The sequence below is a fragment of the Prosopis cineraria genome, unplaced genomic scaffold (genome assembly GCF_029017545.1).
Source record: "Prosopis cineraria cultivar Desert tree isolate PC_DT_omini unplaced genomic scaffold, ASM2901754v1 PC6, whole genome shotgun sequence".
Classification (NCBI taxonomy): Eukaryota; Viridiplantae; Streptophyta; class Magnoliopsida; order Fabales; family Fabaceae; genus Prosopis; species Prosopis cineraria.
The window spans coordinates 39,220,107-39,245,697 of record NW_026555337.1 but is presented as its reverse complement, the minus strand read 5'-3'; the positions used below and the strand labels follow the sequence as shown (position 1 = coordinate 39,245,697).

Below are 25,591 nucleotides of genomic sequence, written 5' to 3'. Positions count from 1 at the left end.
TATTTAAGTTAAGATATTATCTATTATAAGTATAAGAGAGAAATTAGACTACTACTAATATTTAGTTATTTAGTAGTATTAGTAAAAGTAAATAAGTAAATAGAAACATTAGTAGTATTATGTAATATCCCAAACAAAAAAAAATTAGTGAAACAAAATAAAATATTAAATTTATATTAAGGTATTTTAATTGTATTTTTATTAATTTTTTTTCTTTTATAAGATATAAGAAGATAGAATATTGGTATAGTGGTAATTGTGTAAACAATTTATTGTAGTAGTCCTTAGTTTGAATCCTGTGTTTGCCAAAGAAATTTTTATTTCCTTTATGCCATTGGTAAATTACCATTTTACCCCTTTGTTATATTAAAAAACAAAAACAAAGCAGAAAAAAAAGTACACGGTTTTATTTCCTCCTCCTCTATTGCTAGAATACTCCAGAACCTGTCGAGAGAGAGAGAGATAGAGCACCTCAACCTTCTTTCCCTTCCACCTTCACTGCCTTTTTCCATGGTCGTTGAACCTCGCCGGCGTATGTGTGTGAGAGAGACAGCTCCGTCTGCCGCTGCAAGAGATCCAGGTCACGATTTTTCTCCTCCCTTGCGTATGTCATTATTGGATCTCCTTTCCCATTCTCCTTCCTCGACCTGTTACTAGTGGCTGAGTGAGGGAGAAGCCGAAACCTTCCCTTCTTCATTTCTACCATTTTCTCGCTTCTGCGATTAGAAGGGTCCGTGCTATTGTAGGTGTTATCATCGGCTCTCTCATTCATCTTCCTTCCCCTACTCTCCTGTGCTCATGCGTTGGCCTCCCCTGCTTCTTCTGGGTTCATGTCGCTGCTGTGTTCAAGTGTTGGTGCGTTGTTTTCATCCTTTATTTTTGCTCAGATGGTTTCCTCATCTGGCTTCTAATTTTTTGATTGGAGGTAGGTGATTCTGGTCCTATTTTCCCTTGCTAATTTCGTGTGTGTGTTATTTGGCTGAATCGTGACTGCTTCTTGTTGCTGCTGTGCGTGATGGGAGGGTAGATGAAATTTGATCAAATTTGATTTAAGTGCATAATTGTCGGTGGATAATTTCATTTTGTCAATTCTTGTAGAACAAGAAATTAGATTTAATTTTCTTTGAATTTTATTGATTAGTGTTGAATGAATAAAAAAAAAAATTGGGAGGCTTGATGAACTCAAGTATTGGTATTTGAAAACTTGGACTAAGATTTGGAGAGAAAGAACTTAGAATTTTAGTTTACAGATTAATGCATATAAATTGGGAGAAATCTTGATTATTGTGGCAAATTATATGTGATGCTTGTACTATGATTAATTAAGTAGTTATGAAAATTACACACACACACACTTGATCAAAAATTTAGTATAAGAATTGGAAGGCAGATTAAAATTAATCAAAGAGTCAAATAGAAAGGTAGACATAGAAAGGTAGACATGTAAAGTATTGAAAGGATTAAAGAAACCAAGATTGGTTATAGTGTTATCAATATTGGAAGATAATTTATTTGGCTAGAGTAAGGCCATTAAATTGTTCATCATCTTGAATAGGGTGCTTAGAGGAAGGGAGCCTTGGATGAAGTCGTGAGAAATGAATTTTGGTTCTTGGACACAATAAAGGTAAGTGGATAGCGTCCCAACTACTTTATCAATTAATTTTTCTTATTAAAATTTATTTTGTTACTTTGATTATTTTAATAATAATTATGTTGATTAGTGGATATATTGTTAATTAAATTTCTTTATTTTTAAGTTTTAAGATGGTGGTGAAAAACGATTCATCATAGCATATGAATGTTTTATCCCTTATGAGATATCCTCTTAGGATTAATAAAATTTTTTTCATTGGCATTAAAAATTTTTGATTATTCAATAAATGTAAGCATGAGCATTGGATATGAAATTGGATTCTGGTAAGTTTTAATGCTTAAAAGTATTCATGTGAGTTTGATTTTGAGAATGAGAACTGTATCTTGAAAGTGATGATTTTCTTGCATGTTTGAAAATGATTTTAAAAGGGGACTTTATATAGAACACTGATTTCCGTTAGCCCTTGGCGCGCCATGGTTCACCCAGCTAGTGGGGTGTTTATAGGGGGTGCTAGCCTCGTACAATGGCCAACGCACGTAGAACGGAGGGATGGTTATTCGTGAGCATCATACTCACGTTTGTTTCTTGGCTTCAAGCCGCGTTTGGTTAGCATACCCTGTGAACTGTGTGTCCACGTTTGTTTCGTGGCTTCGGCTATATTTGATTACTTACTCTTGTGGACTGTATGTCCACATTTATTTTTGTGGCAAAAGCCGCGTTTGGGTTATTTACTCTTGTGGACTATGTGTCCACGTTTGTTAATTATTCTGATAAGTTTCTATAATTATGAATCCAATCATTTGATAATTTTATATTCTATTGGTTTTTATTTAGTAATTTATTTATAAATATTTATTTCAATTATGTGCTTTCTTGAAATCAAATGATATTATCATTTGCTATGATGGTTTAATGATTTGAGATTTTATTTGAAATTTTATAAAGTCATTTTTTTATGAAGTTTATTAAATTTTTAGAAATTATTGTCTCTAACTTACATAACTATTTCAAACTTTTCATTTTATTCATGTTCTATTATTTATTGTTGGGACATTATTCACTGAAAAATATATTTTTGGCCTCAGGAGTGTAAGTTGAACTTGTATATCAAGGTGTACTTGAGGCATTTTATTGCTAAAGTGGAGTGGAAGAATTATTTCAAACAAGTTTTGCTTGATGAAAATTTGAACCCTATATTAATTTCATGGTCTGGTTCTAACTGCTCCACGTATAATGTAGGTAGGATTTCATCTTTCTTTAAAGATTGTATATATGTTAGTAGGGAGCGAGATCCTTTTATTTGATTATTATTGTTCTTTGTCATACATTTCAGGAAGTCTTATTTACATGAAAGTTCTATTAAAAATTTTATAAGGAAAAAAAATAAAAAAAATGCTTATAGTTTTGCATGGATGAAAGTATATTTGTTCAAGGCTTAAAGGATATGGGTTTTACACACATATTCTGTGCCGGTCATGCCTTAAATTTTTAGGGCATGACATATTAGTAGGAATATTAGGGCTATACGGACTCGAATGTTTCACAGTTTAATGAATCTTCTACCTATTTGATGGGATGGTTAAGAGATTATCTATGGTTAAACTCTTCACAACTTATCAATGGATATAACCCTTTTGGTATGAATAGGATATCTATATTGATTCGGTATACTCTAAAGACACCCTTGGTACAATATTTGACGATCTAACAAAGATTGAATTTTAGTAAATTTCTACTTACTAATCTCATCTTTTATGGAATCGATCCCTCTTTGACTGTACAAGAATATGTAGAGCTCGACATGTTTGGAAAGCAGTGGTAATTTTAAGGATTCCCTGAGGGGGGGAAATAGAGATGTCTCCTACGTTACCCATAATATATGGAAGTATCTTGAAGACCCACCAAAGCACGAAAGCCAGGATCTTTCAAAAAATGGATTCCTATTCAAAGAGTGCATAACCGCATGGATAAGCTCACACTAACTTGTCATATCACGTGTGGAACTAATATGCATTTAAGCGTGGATTACATGATTAAAAAGACTTAGATCTATACGTGACAAATCGCGCAAGTGCATAAAATGAAACTTGCTTGAATTGGTTTAAGACTCACTTAGGCTAAATGTGTTCAAGAGACTAAGTGACAAAATAGGCATGAAAGCATTCCTTTTCAAGTATGAAATGTCACTACACAAAATGTAATGAAACACAAGGTGACAATTCAAACGTGCGAATACAAAAGTGTCTTGCAATAATTGGAGTACAAAAGCTTCATCAAAGCATAACACAAACAAAGGTGACAAATCAGTCATAGACTACTTCTGATTCAGGTGTGAAATGTCGGCCGGTGTGTCTAAAGTGATAAATCACATGTGGAACCATTCTGAATCATGCATGAAACATCATTTAGTGAAACAAATAAACCTCTATGATCCAATTCAAGTCTAAATGACATTACTTCCAAGCTTGAATTGACTAAGACAAGTCCTAAGATGATGCATTCACTTTAAAATTGATAACATGTGATTAAGCTCTCATAGTTTTCACATTTAATCTAAGAGAAATAAATAACTTAAAGCTATAATTCTTCTTCTTTTCTTAATTCTTCAAGCTCTTGAAGGTTTTATCTCATCCATGAATCTTTTGTATCTGTACAAATAACACACACCTCTTCTCTTGGTTTTGTAATCATCAAAACATATGATAGAATAGTTCTTTTTAGTTGTTGTCGTGATTTGCTTGGGAAATTTAAGTATTGGTTAGTTGACACTGTGCATTATTTATTTTGATGATTAAGTTGAATGTGATAACAGAGTTAATGTTTGAAGTTGATTAAGTTGTTAGATGCTTATTGTAAACTAAATTTTGATGCACTCAAGGTGTTTGTAAAAATGCTTGAGTGAGGGATTTAGTGAATAAATGTTGATAAATTTTCATTTTATATCTTGGAGGTATTATTTATGAAATCTTCATTTCCTATTCCTATTTTTATCATAACTGACGTATTATTGAAACTGTCTAATTCTTTTATTATATTTTAAATGTAAGTTGGTAAAGGAGATTTTGAATGTGATATGTGATAGATTACTCATTTTATTCAAAAAAATTTTATTATTTAATTTTATAATTTCTATAAGAAATGTTAAAATAATGACTGGAGTGTGGAAAAAATGGAAAGAGAAGTTTCTAGTTGAATAAAATAATTTCAAAGAAATGATTTTTAAAAATTTATGTTTTAGTCTATGCATGCTTTTTTTAGATTAAGGGGAACTAAGTTAGAACAATGGATGCTTCCATTAGCCATTGGCACACCATGGTACACCCAGCTAGCAAGGTTCTAGTCTCATGCAAAAGCCAACGCATGTGGAATGAAAGGATGGTTGTTCTTGAGCATTGTACTCATGTTTGTTTTCATAGGCCTCATGCTTGCGCTTGTTTCAAAAGCTTTATGCCTATGCTTGTTCTCATAGCCTTGAGCCGCACTCGTTATTCGTTCTAATAAAGCTCTCTTAGATTGTATTTAAAATTTATTGTTTCTATATTAATCCTTCAAAAGAAAAATTTATTAGTTGTATCATTATTTGAATTTATCTATGTAAATTAAGAGCAATACAATTTTGATAATTCTATAAAGTTCCAATATTATTGGTAAATTCCACGGTTATATTATTGAGTAACTTTGTCATTTATTGTTAGTTAAAGTATACATGGTTAAATTAAATTTATTAGTTACTACTTTTACATGGTTTTATCTGTCATTTATTTCTTTGGTATCAAATATTATAGCTGATTCTGTACCTCCATTTGATCATTGAGGGGCACTATTACTTTTTGAGATAGTGGGAGCACATTTGGTTTTTTTTGATGTAAATATATATTGTATTACATAATTGTAATTTAGTGCTCCACCTATATCGTAGTTAGGTCTTAATTTTATTTTGCTAATATGTAATTTGCTGGTGTAAAGCTAGGTTTATTGACTATAAAAAGTTTGGGAGGTTCTAATTATAGGAGAAACTTGGCTGAAATTTCTACATAATGTTTAAGATGTTACAAACTTTATATGTATGTGTGTGTGTGTGTGTGTGTGTGTGTGTGTGTGTTGTAGACTTATTGATTACTCTCTTTATTCAAAATGTAAGGCATTTTTTGAAGAGTTTGATGTTAAAAGGATGTAAGGTATTTTTAGTCTTTCGAGGTGTAATCATTATCTTTTTTCCAAAAGTGTCCCTATTGATAATGACTTTATATTTATTGTAAGGTGTTTAATAGGGGTAAATATGAAAAGATAGGATTAGTTGAAAAGTAAGTAACTGCTTTATTGGGGGTGAGATTCGATTAAAAATGTCTTATATTTTTGAATGGAGGGAGTAGCATAAATTATTTATAGCTATTTTAGCTTAATCTCTAACTAATTAAGATTTATTAAATGTGAGTTTATCTCATATTCCGTGTTGGTATTTTCATTGTATTTATTGCTTTTGTTTTCTTTAAATGCTTTTCGTTAATTCTGTTTAGATAATTTAACCAAAAATCAATTTAATTCTTTCATAATGACAAAGACTATTGCTTTCCTTTGGCAGTTCAACACTTGGAATACTCTTGGATTTTTATTTGTTTCTTGAAACCAAACTGCTGGTAGGGTCTTTTGTAGCCCATAAAACTACTACAAAAGCGGAAAACCAATAAATATGCTTACAAAATTTGAAATATGTCCTTACCAAAAAAAAATAAAAATATGTCAATGATAGTTGAGACTTGATTTTTTTTTCATTAATGCTAATCATCATGTTGTGTTCTTGATTGCATATTGACATCATTCGTTAACAGAATAAATTGCAACAGTAACCGGTACACTTGATTAACTAAGTGGACGTTTGCTCTTACCTCACCCCTCTAACGTTGTAAATTTATTTTATGCATCAATAATATCATCGACCAATATTAATATTAATATTATTAAAAAAACTGTATTTATAATATTGATTGACATATTGATTTTTTTGTTATGGATCAAATCTATCTTAACAAGACCCAATTGAAGGAAATTATTAGTTGATGACATCATTGACCAATATTAATAATTTAATATTATTACATGTACCCCTACCTCATCCTTGATAAGTACAAATTAAAGGTGAAAAAAAATAAATTTAAAATCTAATGTGCAACAAATGCTCCACACTAAAAACGGGAAGTGGTCATTTTCCCTCAAGAAGCAGGTTCGAAAAAGATCACCAAGTTGAGTCCCCAGACGAATCAAATGCCAGAAATTTTAATCTTAATAATGGAAACTTGGTGGCAGGAAATTGGATGATGACCAATATGCTAAGGTTAACCAGTAATTATGGGTAGAACTTAGAGTGTAAAATCAATGGAGCAATGATATATACAACTATGGTGCATTGGCGCTATAGTTGGAAAAGGTCAATGTTCATCCAACCTTTGCTTTACCATGAACCCCATTTGCCAAAAAAACGCGCATTGCCACTTTACGCTAATTAAGAGAAAGGGGGAAAAAGTGAACGACTAGTATAGGGACTCTGCTAACAATATTTTTTTAGGTTATGATTTATTTTTATCGTTAAACTTTTTTTAATGAGCACCGGACATCCTATATTGATAAGTGGGGGCCATTTTTTCTCTGAACCATTTTTTTTTGAAAAGCAAACAAACTCTTTTTTCAGGAACATTGGGTACCCTGAAATTATGTTAAAATAAAATTTAATAAATATTATTAAAATATTAAATAATTTAAATATCATTATTTATAAATATTCATAAAAAATTTATAAATTATTTTTTAAATATTAACATCTCAATTTAGTTTTTTAGAAATTTATAGATGACTTATAATTTTTTATGTATTGATTATATTTTTAATAAAGACTAAGTTCCTTAAAGTTTTTAGGTTCTTCTCTATAATTATTTATTCAAAGAAAAGGTCTTTATTCAAAATATTTCACTACCCAAATTTAATATTTTAATATTTTGATATTTTGTAATTTTGTATTAAAAATGGAGTGAATGAATCTCATATTGATAACTTGTTGAAATTGATATCAATTTAGCACATTTTCCTACACTTTCATATACTATTTGGTTCAAGTGTGAATATTTTGAGTTCAAATATAGAAGATGGGCTTTTGTTCAATCAAGCTTTGGTAATAGGCTTATTGGCAATTTTCGTAAGAATCTTGCCTTGATTTAATCTGTGAAAGATCTCATAGATGTTTTTGGTGTTTTAAGTGACCTTTTATGAGCAACCACGTTAATTGAGAGCTAAATGATGCTTATAGATGGAATTAGAAGCAAAAAGGCAGCAAAAATTAGACCACAAGTGAAGAGTGAGCTCTCTGTGCTGGGCTCATGCACATGCCACGCTAGCAAAAAACAAAAAAGTTTATGGGTAACTAATGGAAGGGGTTTTGCTCCACTTAAGTGTCGTTCTATTATTTTTCCATCATATATTTTCTATAGTTTCTTTTATATCAGCATCAATATCAGGTCTACTTCCACCATGCAGTTCTTACATTTTTCTCAATCTGATTTTTTCATGTTTTTATATTTTTGAGCACTTGCAAGTTGCATGTGGAGAAATTGCGAAAAAGGACCGGGAACTCAGCTTTGATTTAGTAAATAAGTATAAACATTGTTTGAGAAAAACTCCTTCAGTATGCCCGCAACAACAAAAACAACACCAACAGTGACTAATGAGATAAATATTTCAATGATATATATATAATGACACTTATGAATGTTACGATATATTATCTATTGAAATTTATTTTGTTGATATTTTTTATTTGTTGAGACTTAAGTAATATTTTGCATTCATTAATTATTATTAGGATATTTATTAGTTATTATTAGGACTATCTATATATTGTAAACTTTTCATATTAATAGAATACTGCACTTTTTTTAAGTTTTATTTTCTTCTCTTGTAACTTATTTCATGGTATCAAAGCTAGGTTAAATTTTTATAGTTTATTTGGGTTGGAGCTTTATTTTAGCCCTCCGTTCCTCTTTATTGTTCATTCCTTCAAGTTCCCCATAGTGATTCATTTATCCAAGAATCACTCACTTGAGTTTTCCACCTAATGATTCATTTCTTGGAGAATCACTCTTGAGTTTTCCTCCTAGTGATTCATTCCTCTAAGAACCACCCTTAGTGTTCTACCTAGTGGTTCATTATTCTTCTGAGAATCACTCTTGATTCTCTACCTATTGATTCATTTCTCAGAGAATCACTCTTGAGTTTTTCAGCCTAATGATTCATTTATTTGAGAATTGCTCTTGAGTTTTCTGCCTAGAAATTGTTCTTCTGAGAATCACTCCTGATTCTTCTGCCTATTGATTTATTTCTCAGAGAAGCACTCTTGAGTTTTTCAGCCTAGTGATTCATTCATCCGAGAATCACTCCTGAGTTTTCTGCCTAGAGATTCATTCCAAATTTGCTTAGTGATTCATCCTTGAACCACTCCTGAATTTTCTGCTAATCAATTCATGGCCTTTGAGAATCATTTTAATATTTGTTCAATGATGATTTATGATTTATGCATATGAGAATAACCCCAAGTTTGTATTTGCTCTCTTTGAAGCCCCTCTTTGTTATAAATTCTTTAAATTAAGCAATACAAGTTGTTATAAATTTAAGGGCATCTTGAGTTTGAGGGAGAGTGTTATGGTATATTGAGATTTATTCTTTAGATTGAGGAATACAAGTTGCTAGATCAAGCAATACAACTTGTTAAGGGGGAGTATTACGATATATTATCTGTTGAGATTTAAAGATTATTTTGTATTCATTAATCCTTATAAATTATTTATTAGCTATTGTTAATTAAGGCTATCTATATATTGTAAGCTTTTCATATCAATATAGAATACGACATCTTTTCAAGTCTTTTTTTTTTTCCTTATCCGCTTAGTGTATATACATTTTATTGGTTTTAGTTTTTTCAATCGAATAATCTATCTATTCACCATATTTAAAACTATATTAGTTATGATTAACTTAGGTAGTGGGTACAAGTCTTCTTTAATTTGGTTTAACCCCACCCAAAACCAAGTTGTGTCTCCTAATGCTAATAAATTTACTTTTCAATCGCATTGAACATTCCATGTGTTGCGATCTATTGACCATTCACAGGAGCCTCTATTGCAGCCTCCTGGCTCCTTGCTTGGATTCCTTTTCCCTCTTTCATTCCACACACCATGCGGAACTCATTTCTTAGCATGCACAACACACCCCTTCGCTCCTTATTTAGCTCTTTTTTTTTTTTTTTTTATCTTCTCTCTTATTTGGTGATTTTTTTTGTTAATCCCTATAACATTTTTTTATTGATATGCAAACATATATTTCATATATGTTCTTCATGGCATCTATCTATGTTCTTTATTGATCAAGATATTTTAAATTTCAATATGAATTAGCCTCTAAAAAATATTGAAAGAACATAGAACATTTTGATTTTTCTCTCCAATATAAATTTCTTTTTTAAAAGATATTTGATCATTTTTTAATCTTCATAAAACTTATCTTAATATTTGGACAAATACTTAATATACTTATTTTAATTTATTTATCTATATTCTAAAATAAAATGTCCTAAATTTTAGTTTCAATTTCCTTTAAAAAGATTGTAGATGATTCTCATGCACATAAATGTACTTATAATCTTATTATTTCAAAACATATAATTAAAATGTTTCAATTTATTAACAATCAATTTTACCACGGTTCCATTAGTGAATCGTGATAACCATATCTCAGCTAGTTTAATGACTCGTTTGAACCTTGCTATTAACAACAATAAGAGAATCTAATTTCATGAAATTTTTTATGGATGAATAAAATAGTAATTTTATGAAGTTAATATTCTTATATCTAACTTAAATAATCAATATCTAAGTCATTATTAAATACTTTTGATTTTAGATTTAATTTTCTATAATAAATTAAAATAACTTGTAAATTTAATGTTAGTATAAATTTCCAAACGAATTACCAGAAGATAGTCAAATATATAAACTTCTCATATTTAATTTGGGCACTTTTTTATCTATGAAAAATTCAATTATTCTTGTTGAAACTCAATAATTAAATAATTTAATCATCCTCTTGTTTAAGTTTGGTTACATATTTTTTCTTATATTTAATTTTATCTAAGTTCTCATATTTTTTTCCATTTTGTTTTGTTTACAGGTTTATAATAATTAATTCATCTAAACTATAAAATTTTTGCTAATGATTAGAAATCAGAATTGAGAAAATATCCAAATTCGCTCAACCCTATATATATACACACTCCATCCGTTAAAAAATGTAAGACACTTTTTGAGGAGTTGGATGTTAAAAAATGTAAGGCATTTTTAGTTTTTTGATGTGTAATTATTGTCTTTTTTTTAAAAGTGTCCCATTGATGAATGACTTTATATTTATTGTAGGATGTTTAATAGGGATAAATATGAAAAGATAGTGTTAGTTTGAAAGCAGGTAACTACTTTATTAGGGGTGAGATTCGGTTAAAAATGTCTTATATTTTTTAACGGAGGGAGTATATATAACAGAAAGAGCCCAATTTTTGCTGACGTACGAGTTGTCAAGTGGTGTCAACTAGAGCAGAAACAAGATAATATATAATAAGAAATTTTTACTGGGGGTGCTCGATCCATCGAGTAGATTGAAGAATCAAAATTAAGCATGATGCCTTCGTGGACGGGTAAGAGTAAAAAAGGCAACAAAATGTCCCAAAATATCTCCATATGACTCTCATTTCGTGTAACATGTGCAGTTAGCGGAATTCATAGTCAGATTCCACACCTTTGGTCCAACCAAACCTCTTTCACAGATCAATTTTTCAGCACTGGAAAAGTTTCGATTAGTATGAAGCCGAACTTTGAAGATGCATGTGGACCCAGTAGCAGCAACTGCTGATGATTGACCAATTAAAAGTTTATGGAGGAAGTTCCAATATTATTGTGGATTATATTATTCTGTTATTGATTGGTTGAATCTAGGAGACTGCACGAAGACAGGGTACAGCGTACCTCCTCCACGTACGTTTGTAACTGAATTGATCAACGAAGGTGTGGGGTTTTGTCGGGATCTGGTGATCTAGAATACAAAATATTGATTCTCCAGTTTTCCGCCATGTAAAAGGAACTCAGGTCCCGATTGATTGGTAGAATGGAATGGATTTGGAAAAAAAATGTTAAAAATAAGATGATCAAAATGTGAAAGGGAATAGGTAAACCATATTTATAAGAAAGAAGAGTAATTTAATTCATGGGATCGGGAGTCTTAATATAAAATAAATATTAAATTAGTTATTCTATGTTATGAATCTTAGGGAACTTTACATGATTAATAAGTTTAAAAGGCTCTTTCATTTAACATGTTAGTTTTTTTGCATAGGCTAACATTGATTGTTTCATGGAGAGGTCAATCACATGGAGAGAGATACTACAAAGGATTCTGATTGGCAGAAGGCTAAGTTAAGTGCCATGGAATAGAACCGACTTTCAAAGTAAGGGGCAAGCTCTCCTTTCTAACATACTAATATTTTATAATGTATTTTTTCTTTGAATTTACTCCTGCCAATATATAAATTCATGGAGACAACCAATAATAAATTTTTTTAAGGTTACATTTTCTTTCTAATTGTGTTGTATGTATGACTGCATAGATTTACTATTTTGTAACATTTCATTAACAAAAGTGTAGAATTGTAGCCTCATCAATCCCTATAATATTTCCCTAACCTTCAAGAAATAACTTTCTTTTTTTGTTTGTGAATCTTCAAGAAATATTTTAATCCTTATAATTTTATTTTTCAAAATGTAAGGGCCATTGATTCCAAAAAAAATAATAATAATAATTGATCTGATTCAAAAAAAAATAAGGGTCAATATTTTAAATAGTTAAAAATATAGAGATTAAGTTGCATAGAGTCAAAGTAAAAAAAAAAATCTAGATTAAAAGGAGAAGCTTATAAAAATATAATTTAATTTCAAGAGATGATTGAAATTAATCTCAATATTCTTCTGCTGCATAACCAGCTAATGCACATTCTCAATATATAGGCAATTGATCTTGTTTAAGAGCATGGTTAGATAATAAATGTAAATAACTTTTTTTAGCATGGATTCGAACTTTTATTTATAAAACTTTCATATAATGTTTATACAAGTGAGTTAGTGCTACTTTGGGATAAACGGCCAAGTGATATAATTAGAACAAGCTTTACACCCAAAATTAATATTATCAAATATTAAGACAATTAATATACAATATACATATAATATTAAGGGAAAATAACAATTAAGGACCCTCTAAGAACATTAACCCAATTAAAGACTATAACATTTTAAAATCCCAGTTAAGGACCATGGTCTTTAATTGGGATAAAAAAATGTAGTTTGTAAGGTGAAATTCACTAATGCTACTTAAAAATTTACTAACCCAACTTGAGAAAATTGTTAATATATATTGTGAAAACGTGAAACTCCACTTAGGAATTGATTGTTTAACAAAAAGCGCCACTTGAGAATTCACTAACCCGACTTGAAATTTTTTTAATGTATATTGTGAAAACATGAAAATCCACTTGGAAATCAATTATTTAACAAAAAGTGATACTTAGAAATTTACTAACTAAACTTGAAAAAATTTCTAATGTATATTGTGAAAAAATGAAACTCCACTTAGGAATCGATTATTTAACAAAAAGTGACTTGTCTAAATTGGGGTTTTTTGTAAGAAAATCGATTCTTAATGGGGTTTTATATTTTTATAATATACATTAAAAATATTTTCAAGTCGGATTAGTGAATTCCCAAATGGCTCTTTTGTTTAAAATAATTTATTCCCAAGTGGGGTTTCATGTTTTCACAATATATATTAGCAATTTTCTCAAGTTAGGTTAGTGAATCCTTAAATGGCATTAGGTAATCCCACTTCACAAGCTACATTTTTTTTGTTCCAATTAAAGACCATGGTCCTTAACTAGGATTTCAAAATGCTATGGTCTTTAATTGGGATTAATATTCTTCGAGGGTCCTTAATGGTCATTTTCCCTAATATTAATAATAAATAAAAGAAGATTTCTTCTTCCATTAATTTCTATGTGGGTCTATTCTCATCGTATACATATTTATTATTTTAGCAAAGTTGTCAATGGATGCCATTTGCAAGAAAGATCTCCTCAACCTAAAGGGCAATTAAGTAATTTCTGAATAGCCTAAATTATCCTATAAATTGCTCTGCTTGATGAAGTCTGGAATATGCGCTTCAGAAATTTCATTCAAGTTCTCAGTTTCAATGGCGAACCAACTACGAAATGACAAGACTTGGATGGCAAGTGTGGTGTTCTGCTTCTTGATGTTGTCTTTGGTTGACATGACAAAGGCAAGTCAAGATACAGTCACTCAAGCTAAGGAACTTGAGGTTCAAAAGCTTTTGGATAAGTTGAACAAACCAGCCGTTAAGTCTCTAAAGGTACACAATTCATCTTGTTCCACTAGTTTTGATGATAACTCGCATTTTAATTCAAATATTGCTTCGGCTTACAAGTAGGGACGTACCCACATTGAGCATAAAGGGGACAATTGTCCCCACTAAACAAGCAAAAATTGCATTTGATTTTTAGTTAAAATTATATTTGTCCCCCTTTAAAATTACAATTGTCGCCCTTTGAAATTATCAAGTACACATACTTAAAATATTCTTTACTCTTATATTTATTATTAAAATAAATTTATGATACAAATGAAACTAGCATATATTTTTAAACTTTCATATAATTTATTTATATGTTACTTTAATTCATATTTAGAATTATATTTTCTTCAAAAATATCAATATTTATATTTAGCTTAAATATTGCCCATGTGATAAATTTTTCTGGGTCCGTTGCAAGATAACCTCAGCACTATTAATTTAAGTATTTGATCTCCTCCATGTTTGCAACGTTGGGAGTGAAGAAAGATGAGCTTTCAGAGTGAAACAAGAGCATAAATATTTAATTTACATGCACTTGATGGTTGATATTATTTACTATATAAAACATAATTAACCAAGCAATTGGTGGTATTAGAATTTTGCATAATCACAGATTAATTCTTAATCACTTACACCAAAAAAATTAGAAGGATTCACTATGCATTTATGTAGTTTGATTGATTTTCAACTGACTCAAAGTGAGATATAATATATCTAATATTTGTTTACTATTTTTTATTTCATTGCTTTTCTTTTCTTTTTCCCTTTTTTAATATCATTTTTTTTCATTTGTTAGCAGCTATTCTTCTGAGTTTCACTTTAGAAGAAATTATTTTTGGAGTTTATAATTTATGGTTGATTTGGTTAACATTTGGTGTTAAAAAAACAGAGTCCTGATGGTGACATAATTGACTGCGTACATATATCGCATCAGCCAACTTTTGATCACCCCAAACTGAAAAATCACAAAATTCAGGTAAAATAGTTTACGATTTTGTTTTATTGGATTTTCTAACTCATGAATTCGGAGGCCAATCATTTTATATTCAATGAAGATGAGGCCAACATTTCTTCCAAAAGGAATAAAAAGTTATCCAGAATCAAAGACAATTGATCAAATGTGGCACCAAAGTGGAAGTTGTCCTGAAGGAACCATTCCAATAAGAAGAACAACAAAAGATGACATCATGAGGGAAAGCTCTTTCCAAAGATTTGGGATGAAGGACAACATGAGCATCCCTAATTTGTCTGAATCACTCTACTCTTCCACAAATAACCATGAGGTACTTATAATATTAGAAAATGTAAAATATATTTAACGTGCTGTGCAAAACCTTATTGTTTGTAAGCAAACATCAAACTATAGGGCTTTCTACAGCGACAACATATGAAGTGTATATATTATACACTTCTCATGAAGAAGCTTGTTTGTGTGTTTTAGATTTGCATATTAACTATATTATTCTTGTTTCTTTGATTGTTCTGTTGCCCTAGTATGCCACAGCTGAAGTGGTGAAAGATATATATTATGGAGCCAAAGCATTCTTAAACATTTGGAAGTCGAATGTTCAACAACGCAATGAACTCAGTCTGTCTCAAATTTGGGTCATGAATCAAGGTGATAATAATAATGTGGAGAGCATCGAAGCTGGTTGGCAGGTATTCTATAGTTTAATTTCTTTCACATCACATGCACGCACGCGTACACTTCAAATATTTCTTCAAGAAATATATTGCTGTATCTCTGTCTAACTCTGGTTAATTATTGTTCATATATCTGCAAAACTAGATCCATCCAATGCTATATGGGGATGATAGACCAAGACTTTTTGCATATTGGACGGTAAATCCAACCAATTTCTTGTTTCTTCAAATCATTCTCTTCATTATTTTTTAACATATATGTTTATATATATTGCATTCAACAGAGTGATTCATATGAACGTACGGGGTGTTATGATCTAAAATGCTCTGGCTTTGTTCAAGTTACCAGTGTAGTAGTACTGGGCGGAACCCTTGCACCAATATCTCTCTATGATAGTACTCAATACGGAATCAATCTCCTTATTTGGAAGGTACCTCTTTTTTTCTTACAAAGAACATAGATCCCTTAAAAAAAAAAAAATACTTTCATGTGATATTTTTAGAAATGGGGAGCTACTGCCTAAAAACGAGTGAGAGAACAAATGGGCAATAAATAGTGGAATGACACATCCCACTTTATCTCTCTCACACATTGTTAGAAATGGGGAAAACACATGGCAAATTAGTCAATTGTTAAGAATCAAGAGCGACTGCTTGGAATAGGAGGAGAGAAAACAAATGGCCCATGAGTAATAGAAAGACACGCCATCTGAACCTGAAAATTGAAGGGTCTATTTTGATGAGTCATCAGTTTTATTATATATTAGTTATTGAGTCCAACATTTTATTTGATGCAAGACTTCTCATCATATTGGTTAAAGTTTACTTACACTTGGACCACCTAACATATATAAATCAAAACAACTCATATGGCCAATAACCTTGATGCAATATGCAATATGTAATTGAAGAGTGATAAAGATATAGTCGTAAATATAATTCAACGCAAGAGCCTACAACATCAAGCTTTGATCTCTTCAGTTGTTCTTGTATATGTGTACTATGTTGTTAGAGAAGATCCTATAAATAAACATGATAATAATAATCATGAACAGGATCGAGGAACTGGGAACTGGTGGCTGCGATATCAAAATATAGTTGTGGGATACTGGCCAGCTTCCATGTTCGAGAGCTTGTCAGCTGAGAGTGCAACAGTAATACAATGGGGAGGTGAGGTGATAAACAGGAAATCTAATGGCAGACACACAAGTACAGAAATGGGAAGTGGCTATTTCCCTCGTGCAGGGTTTGGGAGGGCAAGCTATTTCAGGGACCTTTCCGTAGTGAATGAAAATTATTATCTCATCAGCCCTAATTACATCAGAGGTTATGCCAGCAAACCTAGGTGCTACGATATAGTCCTCAATGGCTATTCTAGTGATTTTGGGGCCCACTTCTTCTTTGGTGGTCCCGGAAGAAACCCATACTGTCCAATATAAGCACTTAAATGAAGAAGATATTATATGTATGAGGACTATGAAAAGTCTAAAGCTGTCTATGTGAAGGAAATAAAGGCACTGTGTCTGTAGCCTTATCACTGGTACTATATATAAGGCCTCATGCAAGGGATATATTGTATGTAAGGCCTGATAAAATAAGACTGGCCGGAGAAAATTTCAATGCTCTGCACTATGTAGTAGTGTTTTGTGTGGGCATTGTATGATTTCATATTGTATAATGTAATGTTATTCGGTGTTTGATTATGCATGTCGTGTGATTTTACCTTGGATGGGATGAAAAGTAAAGTTTGATCATCAAGGAGTAACACTGACGGGGAAAAAATAAAGACGGATGTAATATATTATTTGGCTCAAATGATCTCATCAGCCTTTTTATGTGTGATTGAAAAACGAATGAAGTAAAATCTAAACCATGAGAAGCAAAACAAACACCGATAAGAACACATTTTGATGTTCATAAATTTTTAATTAATTGGTGATTTCATACGTAATGGTTTTTAATTTAGTTAGTACTATTATTTTATTATTTATTTAATCATTTTAACTTGTCAAAATCAATTGTTACAGTTGCTTTGTCATTATAGATTTAAATATTCTTATCATTGAAGCTATATAGAACTTTTATTCTAAGTTTACAAATTTATTTACATTGAATTACTTTCTCTTTAATTTATGTAATTATTGGATTTTATTCATTTTGATTTTACAAAACGTCATGGTTGGGACGTTATCCACTGTAAATTATTTTTGATTTCAGATGGCATAGCTGACCTTGTACTCCATCAAATCAGTGAAGAGATTTTCCTTTTGGATTGAAATTGAGACGTCATTTTGGTTAACCTCTATTTTGATTTAAAATCATAATTTATATATTGTATCTCTATAAATAATGTTTTAAGTGCTCTACATAGACTATGGTTAGGATCCTTATTCGGTTACTTATATTGTTGGTCTGTAGATAGGAGTTGAACTTCCTATTGCTATATTGTGTGAAAATGTTCTTATAATATTTTTGAAAAGTTCTATTCTCAAGGAAGGTGTTGTTGGATTTCTACAAAAATTTATGAGTTTGGTTATCATAAAAGGAATTTTATTAAATAACTTCACTTTGTATGATAGATACATTTATGATTGCAGTAGGCATTTCTCGAGTTAAGATTTAAGAGATGTAGTTTATGCGGGTATTCCTTGTCGGTCACTCCTTTAAATCTTGGGGCGTGTCAATGATAATAAAAGAGAAATTCATTAAATAATGATGTTCATAGCATAATGATTGGCTCTAGAGTACAATTTCTAATATATCATTCCTTAACACATTTCTTGTCGACAAGGATATCATCGAAGCGCTTTTGAGTTGTGAAAGAGTGAAACAAGAAACTATCAAAAGGTATACTAGAAGTCTCCCCTTTCTTTTGCCTTTTCCTAAGAGGCATCTTATAGTTGCAAGAAACCAGCACTTACATAAAATAAAGAAAGAAAAGCACATAAAGCAAGGCAAGGAAAGTGGAAAAAAATCAATAGTCCACTTAATTAGATTAGAGAAACATAGCAAGTAAAGAACCTGAGCAACAAATGAAAACACAGAAGGGAGAGAAAAGCAACAACCCCCTTTATTTTCAACAAAGTAACCAACGCTGAGTACAAGGACAAAGATCATTTTCAATAATGCCTCACAAATTATTGCCTCAAAATAACCCTAAAGAATTCATTAGGAAAGTTAAAACCATTTTCAACATGATAGCACATAACCCCTAACCAATTAGAGAACTTAGACACCCATCAAACTATTAGAAACTCAGCAACAGTCCTTGAGTAAAATGTCTTTGAAGGCCATATAAAAATGAGCAACAATATCAGCGAGCAATCATTTGCCATCCAAAACAAAAAACTGAAGCCAAAACAAGCAGAAAAGTGCACATATAACTCAATATAGTAACCCAGAACAGTTGTATATAAAGAAAGATAAATCTGAAGCTCAGAAAAATAATACTTTAAAAATGAATCCGAACAAGAAAAGGGATCATGGCCAAAAATTTAAGTTTGAGTGATCAAAAAATCTAAGAGTGAAGCTAATATAGTGAAAACAAGTACCAACAACACACCAAAACACTACAACTAAATAGAAACAAAAGAAAAGGAAAAAAAATTCATACCTGATCGCAATGGAGAAAATGGAATGGATGACAATGGTGAATAAACTCAAAAGAAGGAAAGAAGGGGAGCTACAACTTTACCAAGTGGAATAAAGAAACTCAATTAGAGAGGATCGAAGAGGTGAGTGAACTGTGAAACTTGAAGAAGGAGAACGCGATTACCCTTGATAGATGTCAAGGCCTGAAAATATAGGGTGATCAGCACAGGATATGAACCCTATCATATATCCCTTAAGCCGTAAATTGAGAAATCCTTTCATTTTTAAAACATAGTTGAATTTGCACCAAAAATTATGACATACTTAATAGAAATCAATATAATAAAGTTTGACTATTTTTGTAGAAATTTCGGCAGAACCTCTCCTATAAATAGGATTTCCTGAAAATTCTATAGCACACTATTTTACATAAAATATAGTATCAATTAAGAGCATCAACTCCTTCTAGCCAGCAATAACATATATCAAAATAGCAACCTAGTTATAGGCTATGTGGAGCACTTAACCTTACTTCTAAAATAAAATACATGAATTCAAATATTTACATTAAAGGAGTTAATGCTAACAAAAATTCCACCTAGAATAGTTGTATGCTCTTTAGAGGTCAATAGTAGGATCATCAAATAATAAAAAACTGAGACCACAATATTTCCAGTGAATAGAATCCTTACAATAAATAATTAAATGTATATAAAAAGAAAGTTTAAAATAATTGTGTGTGCTATAGACAAAAATTTTCGCAAACAAATATTTAATAAACTTCAGCATAAAAGGGCTCTATGTAATATTAAATAAAATCTTTATTTATTAAAAGTATCATATCAAACGTCATTATCATTTAATTTTAATAAAGTAAATAATTGCATTAAATAATTATAAATACGTCACTAATTAAAACCAATGAAAAGTAAATCTTTCAAATAATTAAAACTCATAATTACAGGGATTTATCAGAACAAGTAACAAACGTGGACACACAGTCTATGTGGGTAAATAACCAAATGCAACCTGAGTTATGAAACAAATATGGACACACAGTCCACGAGGCTAAACTAACCAAATGCAGCTCGAAGCTATGAAATCAAATACAAGTATTAGACTTATGAATAATAAACGTAAGAACAGAGCTCATGAAATTCAAACTAGCTAGCCATTAGTCAAGGTGCCAAGGGTTATCGAAACTACAGTTAGCAACCAGTGTTTTGAATAAAGTCCATTTCAAACCCAATTTCAAACATGTAAGAAAATATCTACCATTAGAATAGAATTTTCAATTTCCATGTCAAACTCACATGAATTATTTTTCATAGCAATTCAATAATTTTCATAATGAAATCCCATAATTAGAATCCAAACTTGTATTTACTGATTAACTAAAATTATCAAATATGGTAAAATAATTTCATGAAATAAAGTAATTTAATCAACAAAATATCTAATAATCACACTGTTGTTGTAAAAAGAATTTGCATAAAAATGTAATATTTTAGTAAAAAAATTTATTAAAATATCAGTTAGGACGTTATCCACTTACATGAAATTCACAAAGTTCAAAATTTCCCACTAAACTTCAATCAAATCTATCCTCTTCCAAATACCTTATAAATGATATTAGAAATTCTTATTAAATATTCAATCAATATAATGATTCCTTTCAATCCCCAGCACCATCAATATTGAACTATAATACATTTGAAACTTTAAGAAAATCAAGACATCACACTTTAAAGTACCTATTAGCATTTAGTCAAGGCATCAAATATATATATATCTCACTTCCAACCCACTCATAAAAAAATATAATATTCATATATTTTCTCAATAAACTATCCATTCCCAAAAATTCCAATAATCAGGTATTAATTATTTTATAGTCAAATCTCATTTGCAACTTTCAAGTTAAATTTATAGGTTAATAATATTTAAGCTAACTATACTTCCCATAAGAATCAATGAAATTTCAAAATTAAGTTTAATTCTCCTAACAAGCATTTCAACAAAGACCTTACAAGCACCGATTTTCCAATTTCATGTCTTAGCTCTTCTCTTCCAACATCATCTTAACCAAATCTTTAAGATTAACCAATCCAAAAAAAAAAAAAAAATGAATTCAGCTTAAATATTTTGAGCCATATATATGCCATTATTAAGCTTCAATATACACTCCAAGCTTAAATCTGAATTATTTTCCTCTCTACAACAGTATAGGTGGCAGCAGCAGAACACAATAAAATGCTGTAACTTCATGCACAGCATAGCAACAGCAGAACATACACTCACAAAGCTAACAAGAAGAAGAAGATGAATTGAAGGCTTCTCACCTTGGGCGGTCACGACACCTAAGCAAGAAGAGGTAACGGATCTACGGTAGAACAGGGAAGAAAAATCAACGCTGCTACACACTACAGGGAGGAGAAAAATCGACGAAGCTTCCACAGTCTTCACCAGTGACAAAGAGTAATGAAAGTGAAGGGGAGGAAGGAAAAGAGGTTCGACGTGCTTGAAACAATGACAGAGCCTGAGGAATGGTGGTGAAACAGAGGAAGAACTTACAGCTGTGTTGGACGAAATGGCGACGGGCACACTGATGACGGTGACTCACACGAACGACGGGCAACCAGCGATTAAGAAAGGAAGAATGTAGAGATTGACAGGTTACAGGACAAGGGTTTTAGGTGCTGTTTACTCTCTCTCTTTGCAACTCTAGAGTGGGATCGAAGATGAAGAAGAAATGAAAACAATAGGCTGCACATGTGTTCTTGACTTTTGATGCCTTACTTTTCTTTAGGGGTGAAATAGTAATTTCGCCAGGGTTTGAAGGCTAAAAAAAATTTCCTCATGTCATTTGCACTAAGGGTTCAAACTCTAAACCTCTTTGATAAATGGCAGAGTATTGTCCACCAAGCCAACACTTCTTGTCGTCATAATTGTCCCAAAAATAATATAATTACAATTAAAATGCAATTTTATTATATATTAAATTTTACTTACATTACTGGATTATTATAGTACAGAAACGCAATGCAGGGCACTCAATGGTACGAAAGGAGATCATGGTGGAGATGAACAAAATGCGAACTAGGGTTCAGGAGGACTAAACAATGGCGTACACAAGAGAAGAACACGCAGATGGAGTTAGGAGTATGCATGGTGGTCGGCGGCAAAGATTGAGGTGAATGATGAATAGCGTGATCTGAATAGGGACAATGGTGAGAAGGGTCGATAGTGAAAAAAATATGGAGAAGAAAGAGGCTCTGACGAACAAAGAAGGAGGGGACCGCGAATGATGCAGGAACACGGTGGAAGCATGGCGGGCTCTGTGGTATCTCACGACGGCAAGTGAAGTGTGGAGGCGCACGAGTAGAGGTTGTTTAGGGGGCAAGAGGTGGAGAATTCAAAATTTGGTCCTATTTCTGTTTTTATTTATTTAAAAGAAATAAAAAAAATATGAGGACACGTTTTTCTTTAAAAAAAAAGCTACTTGCAAATAACAAGGGAAAGAAGAAAGACAAAATAATAATAATAATAATAATATTATAATAGTAATATTTACAAAATATTATTTTGGTTTTTATAGTAAAAAATATTATTATAATATATATCTATATATTTTTAGATAATAGCTCTTGCTCCTTTGGAATTTATGAAAAACTAAAAGCATAACCCGCTACAACGGGAGCCACAGTGAGTATGATTTTTGAAAGAGTTTGAGTAGCCAAAATGCCTACCCGCTATAGCCCCTGATATAGAGGTTCCCTTGTTTAAAAAAAATTAAAATCTATAACATAAGTGCATGCAGTCACTCGAATGCATAATTTCCATCCATTTAATCAATGTTAAGGGCAAAAACAATTCAAGATACCACAAAAGCATTGAAATTAAAGCTCCAAGATTAGGAAACTCCCCCTTGTTTTTCTTCAACATTAACATGACTCCAAAGCATTGCTCCATTGGAGTTTGGTTTAGATGTTCATCACAGTGGTGCTCATCACTATGATAAGATCTGGATCATCCAAATTTTGATCTGGATGGTCAGATTTGACCAATTATTATATATTATATTTTTAAAATAAAAATTTTTAAAAATTATAAAATAATTTTAATAAACTTTTTTATTTTTAATATGGTATATATTTAATTTGAAAGGTCCATTTTAATATTAAAATTTTTATAATTACTATATATTGACTATCCAGATGTACCCTACACAGTCCAGATTAAATCTAGACTGTGGAGGGTATATCTAAATAGTCAATATTCATCAATTATAAAAATTTTAATATTAAATTGGACCCTCCAAATCAAATCTAGAACAAATTAAAAATAAAAAAATTATTAAAATTATTTTATAATTTTTATTTTAAAAAATATAATCTATAACAAGGGGTTAAATCTGGACCATCCAGATCAAAATCTGGATGGTCCAGATCTCATCATAGTGATGAACATCCAAACTGGGTCCTGCTTCATTGTCCTAAACACAGCCTAAGGACCAATGACCCACAAAAAGCACACAAACAAAAAACTAAAAGACAAACTAAAGGAATTAAATAAAACAAATTAAAAAACAATAAGCAAAAAAACTTAGGTTGCCTTCAAAAAAGTTCTTAGTTTATTGTCCTTTGCTAGACTATCTTAAAGGGTTATGGAGGATCTGAAAGCTAAACAGACATCTTCATGCGATCAATATCACCACCATAGTGAAGATTTAGGCACTACTCATTAACTTTGAAAGTTCTTTTTGAATTCTCTTCCATGATCTCAATGGCTCCAAGGGGTGAAATAGAGACAACTTTGAATGGACTAGACCACCTAGATCTTAATTTACTTAGAAACAACTTCATTCAAGAGTTATAAAGCAATACCAACTGTTCATGTTGAAATTGTCTAGGCAAAATATGCTTATCATGAAACTTTCTTGGTCCTTTCCTTATAAATCCTAGAACTCTCATAAACTTGCAACCTAAAATTATCTAGCTCATTTAGCTGCATTAACCTTTTCTCATGCACATTACCCATGTCAAAGTTCAATTTCTTAATGGCCCAAAATACTTTATGATCTAGCTCAATGGGTAAATGACAAACTTTACCAAATACCAATTGATATGGGGATATATCTATTGGAGACTTGTAAACTGTCCTATAAGCCCATAATGCATCATCAAGCTTATTCGCCCAATCGTTCCTAGTGGGACCTACTTCTCTAAAATCCTTTCAACTCTTTATTAGATACTTCACACAAACCATTGGTTTGAGGATGGTATACTGATAACACTTATTATTCACACACATTTCTTAGCTAATTAGGACCATTTTACACACGTTAAGAGTCTCCGTATGTATTCACAGCACATTCTTAGTGCCATTTTGCCTAAATGTTCAAGTACATGCATTAGAGGTAATTTGATCATAAAATGCACTTTTTCACCAAATTAAGGTTAAGCTAGAAATTTATGTCTTTTAATAAGTTAAGATGATTGATTTAATTAGTTTTCATTGATTCATCCTAGGTTGAGAATTATTAGGAAGAGACAACATTTTAACGTTGTCTCCCTAAGGGTTTCCAATTAAATTTTGATTTTGGTTCAAGTATGTGCTAGCATCTATACTTGTGTCTTGTGAGGCTTTCATATTCATTTTTCTTTAGTTATTTTAATACATTATTATTTGATTTAATTGTGACTTAGGTGAATTAATGTGACAAATGAAGACATAACTTAAGGTAATTGAAGAGAGCTTCCAAAGGACAAATGTAGCATGAAAAAATCAAATTTAGAGTGGTCTAAATTAAGCTTAAAATGATGCATTGTATTGGATCAATCATACATTGTAATCATCACCAATTTTCCCTCCAATTCACTAAATAGTTTTGTCACTCGTGCAAGTAGTTGAAGACCACAACCAATTTAGAGGTTTCCATCACTTTTCTCTTATTTTCAATCAGCCAATTTCGTGCTCCACACTCACAATTCAGATCTCTCACTAATTTTTCCAACTTCAAATATTTTCCTTTACTTTCTCACTTGTTCTTCAATTTTTCCATCCAATCAATCACCCATATCTCTCTCATTTCTCATCTAAATCACATAAAACCACATCTATTCTTCTTCTCTTCTAATTTTCATCCAACCCTCTAATCAAATCAAGAGTTGAAGGCTCATATCATCATTTGAAGGGGATGAAAAGGGATTGCCTTATGGGTTCTTCCTTGGAGATTTTGAAGATGATGATGGA

General features: G+C 31.1%; 1 protein-coding gene across 1 annotated transcript; it reads left to right on the top strand.

The window, feature by feature from the left end:
* The first annotated feature begins 13,936 nt into the window (after nt 1-13,936).
* Nucleotides 13,937-17,463, top strand: LOC129312696 (uncharacterized). The gene is made up of 7 exons (XM_054955374.1): nt 13,937-14,098; nt 14,991-15,077; nt 15,157-15,384; nt 15,596-15,760; nt 15,891-15,944; nt 16,030-16,176; nt 16,801-17,463. Exons 1-7 carry the CDS (start codon nt 13,955-13,957, stop codon nt 17,182-17,184), a joined length of 1,209 nt encoding a protein of 402 aa, XP_054811349.1. The 5' UTR covers nt 13,937-13,954; the 3' UTR covers nt 17,185-17,463.
* The last annotated feature ends 8,128 nt before the right edge of the window (nt 17,464-25,591 follow it).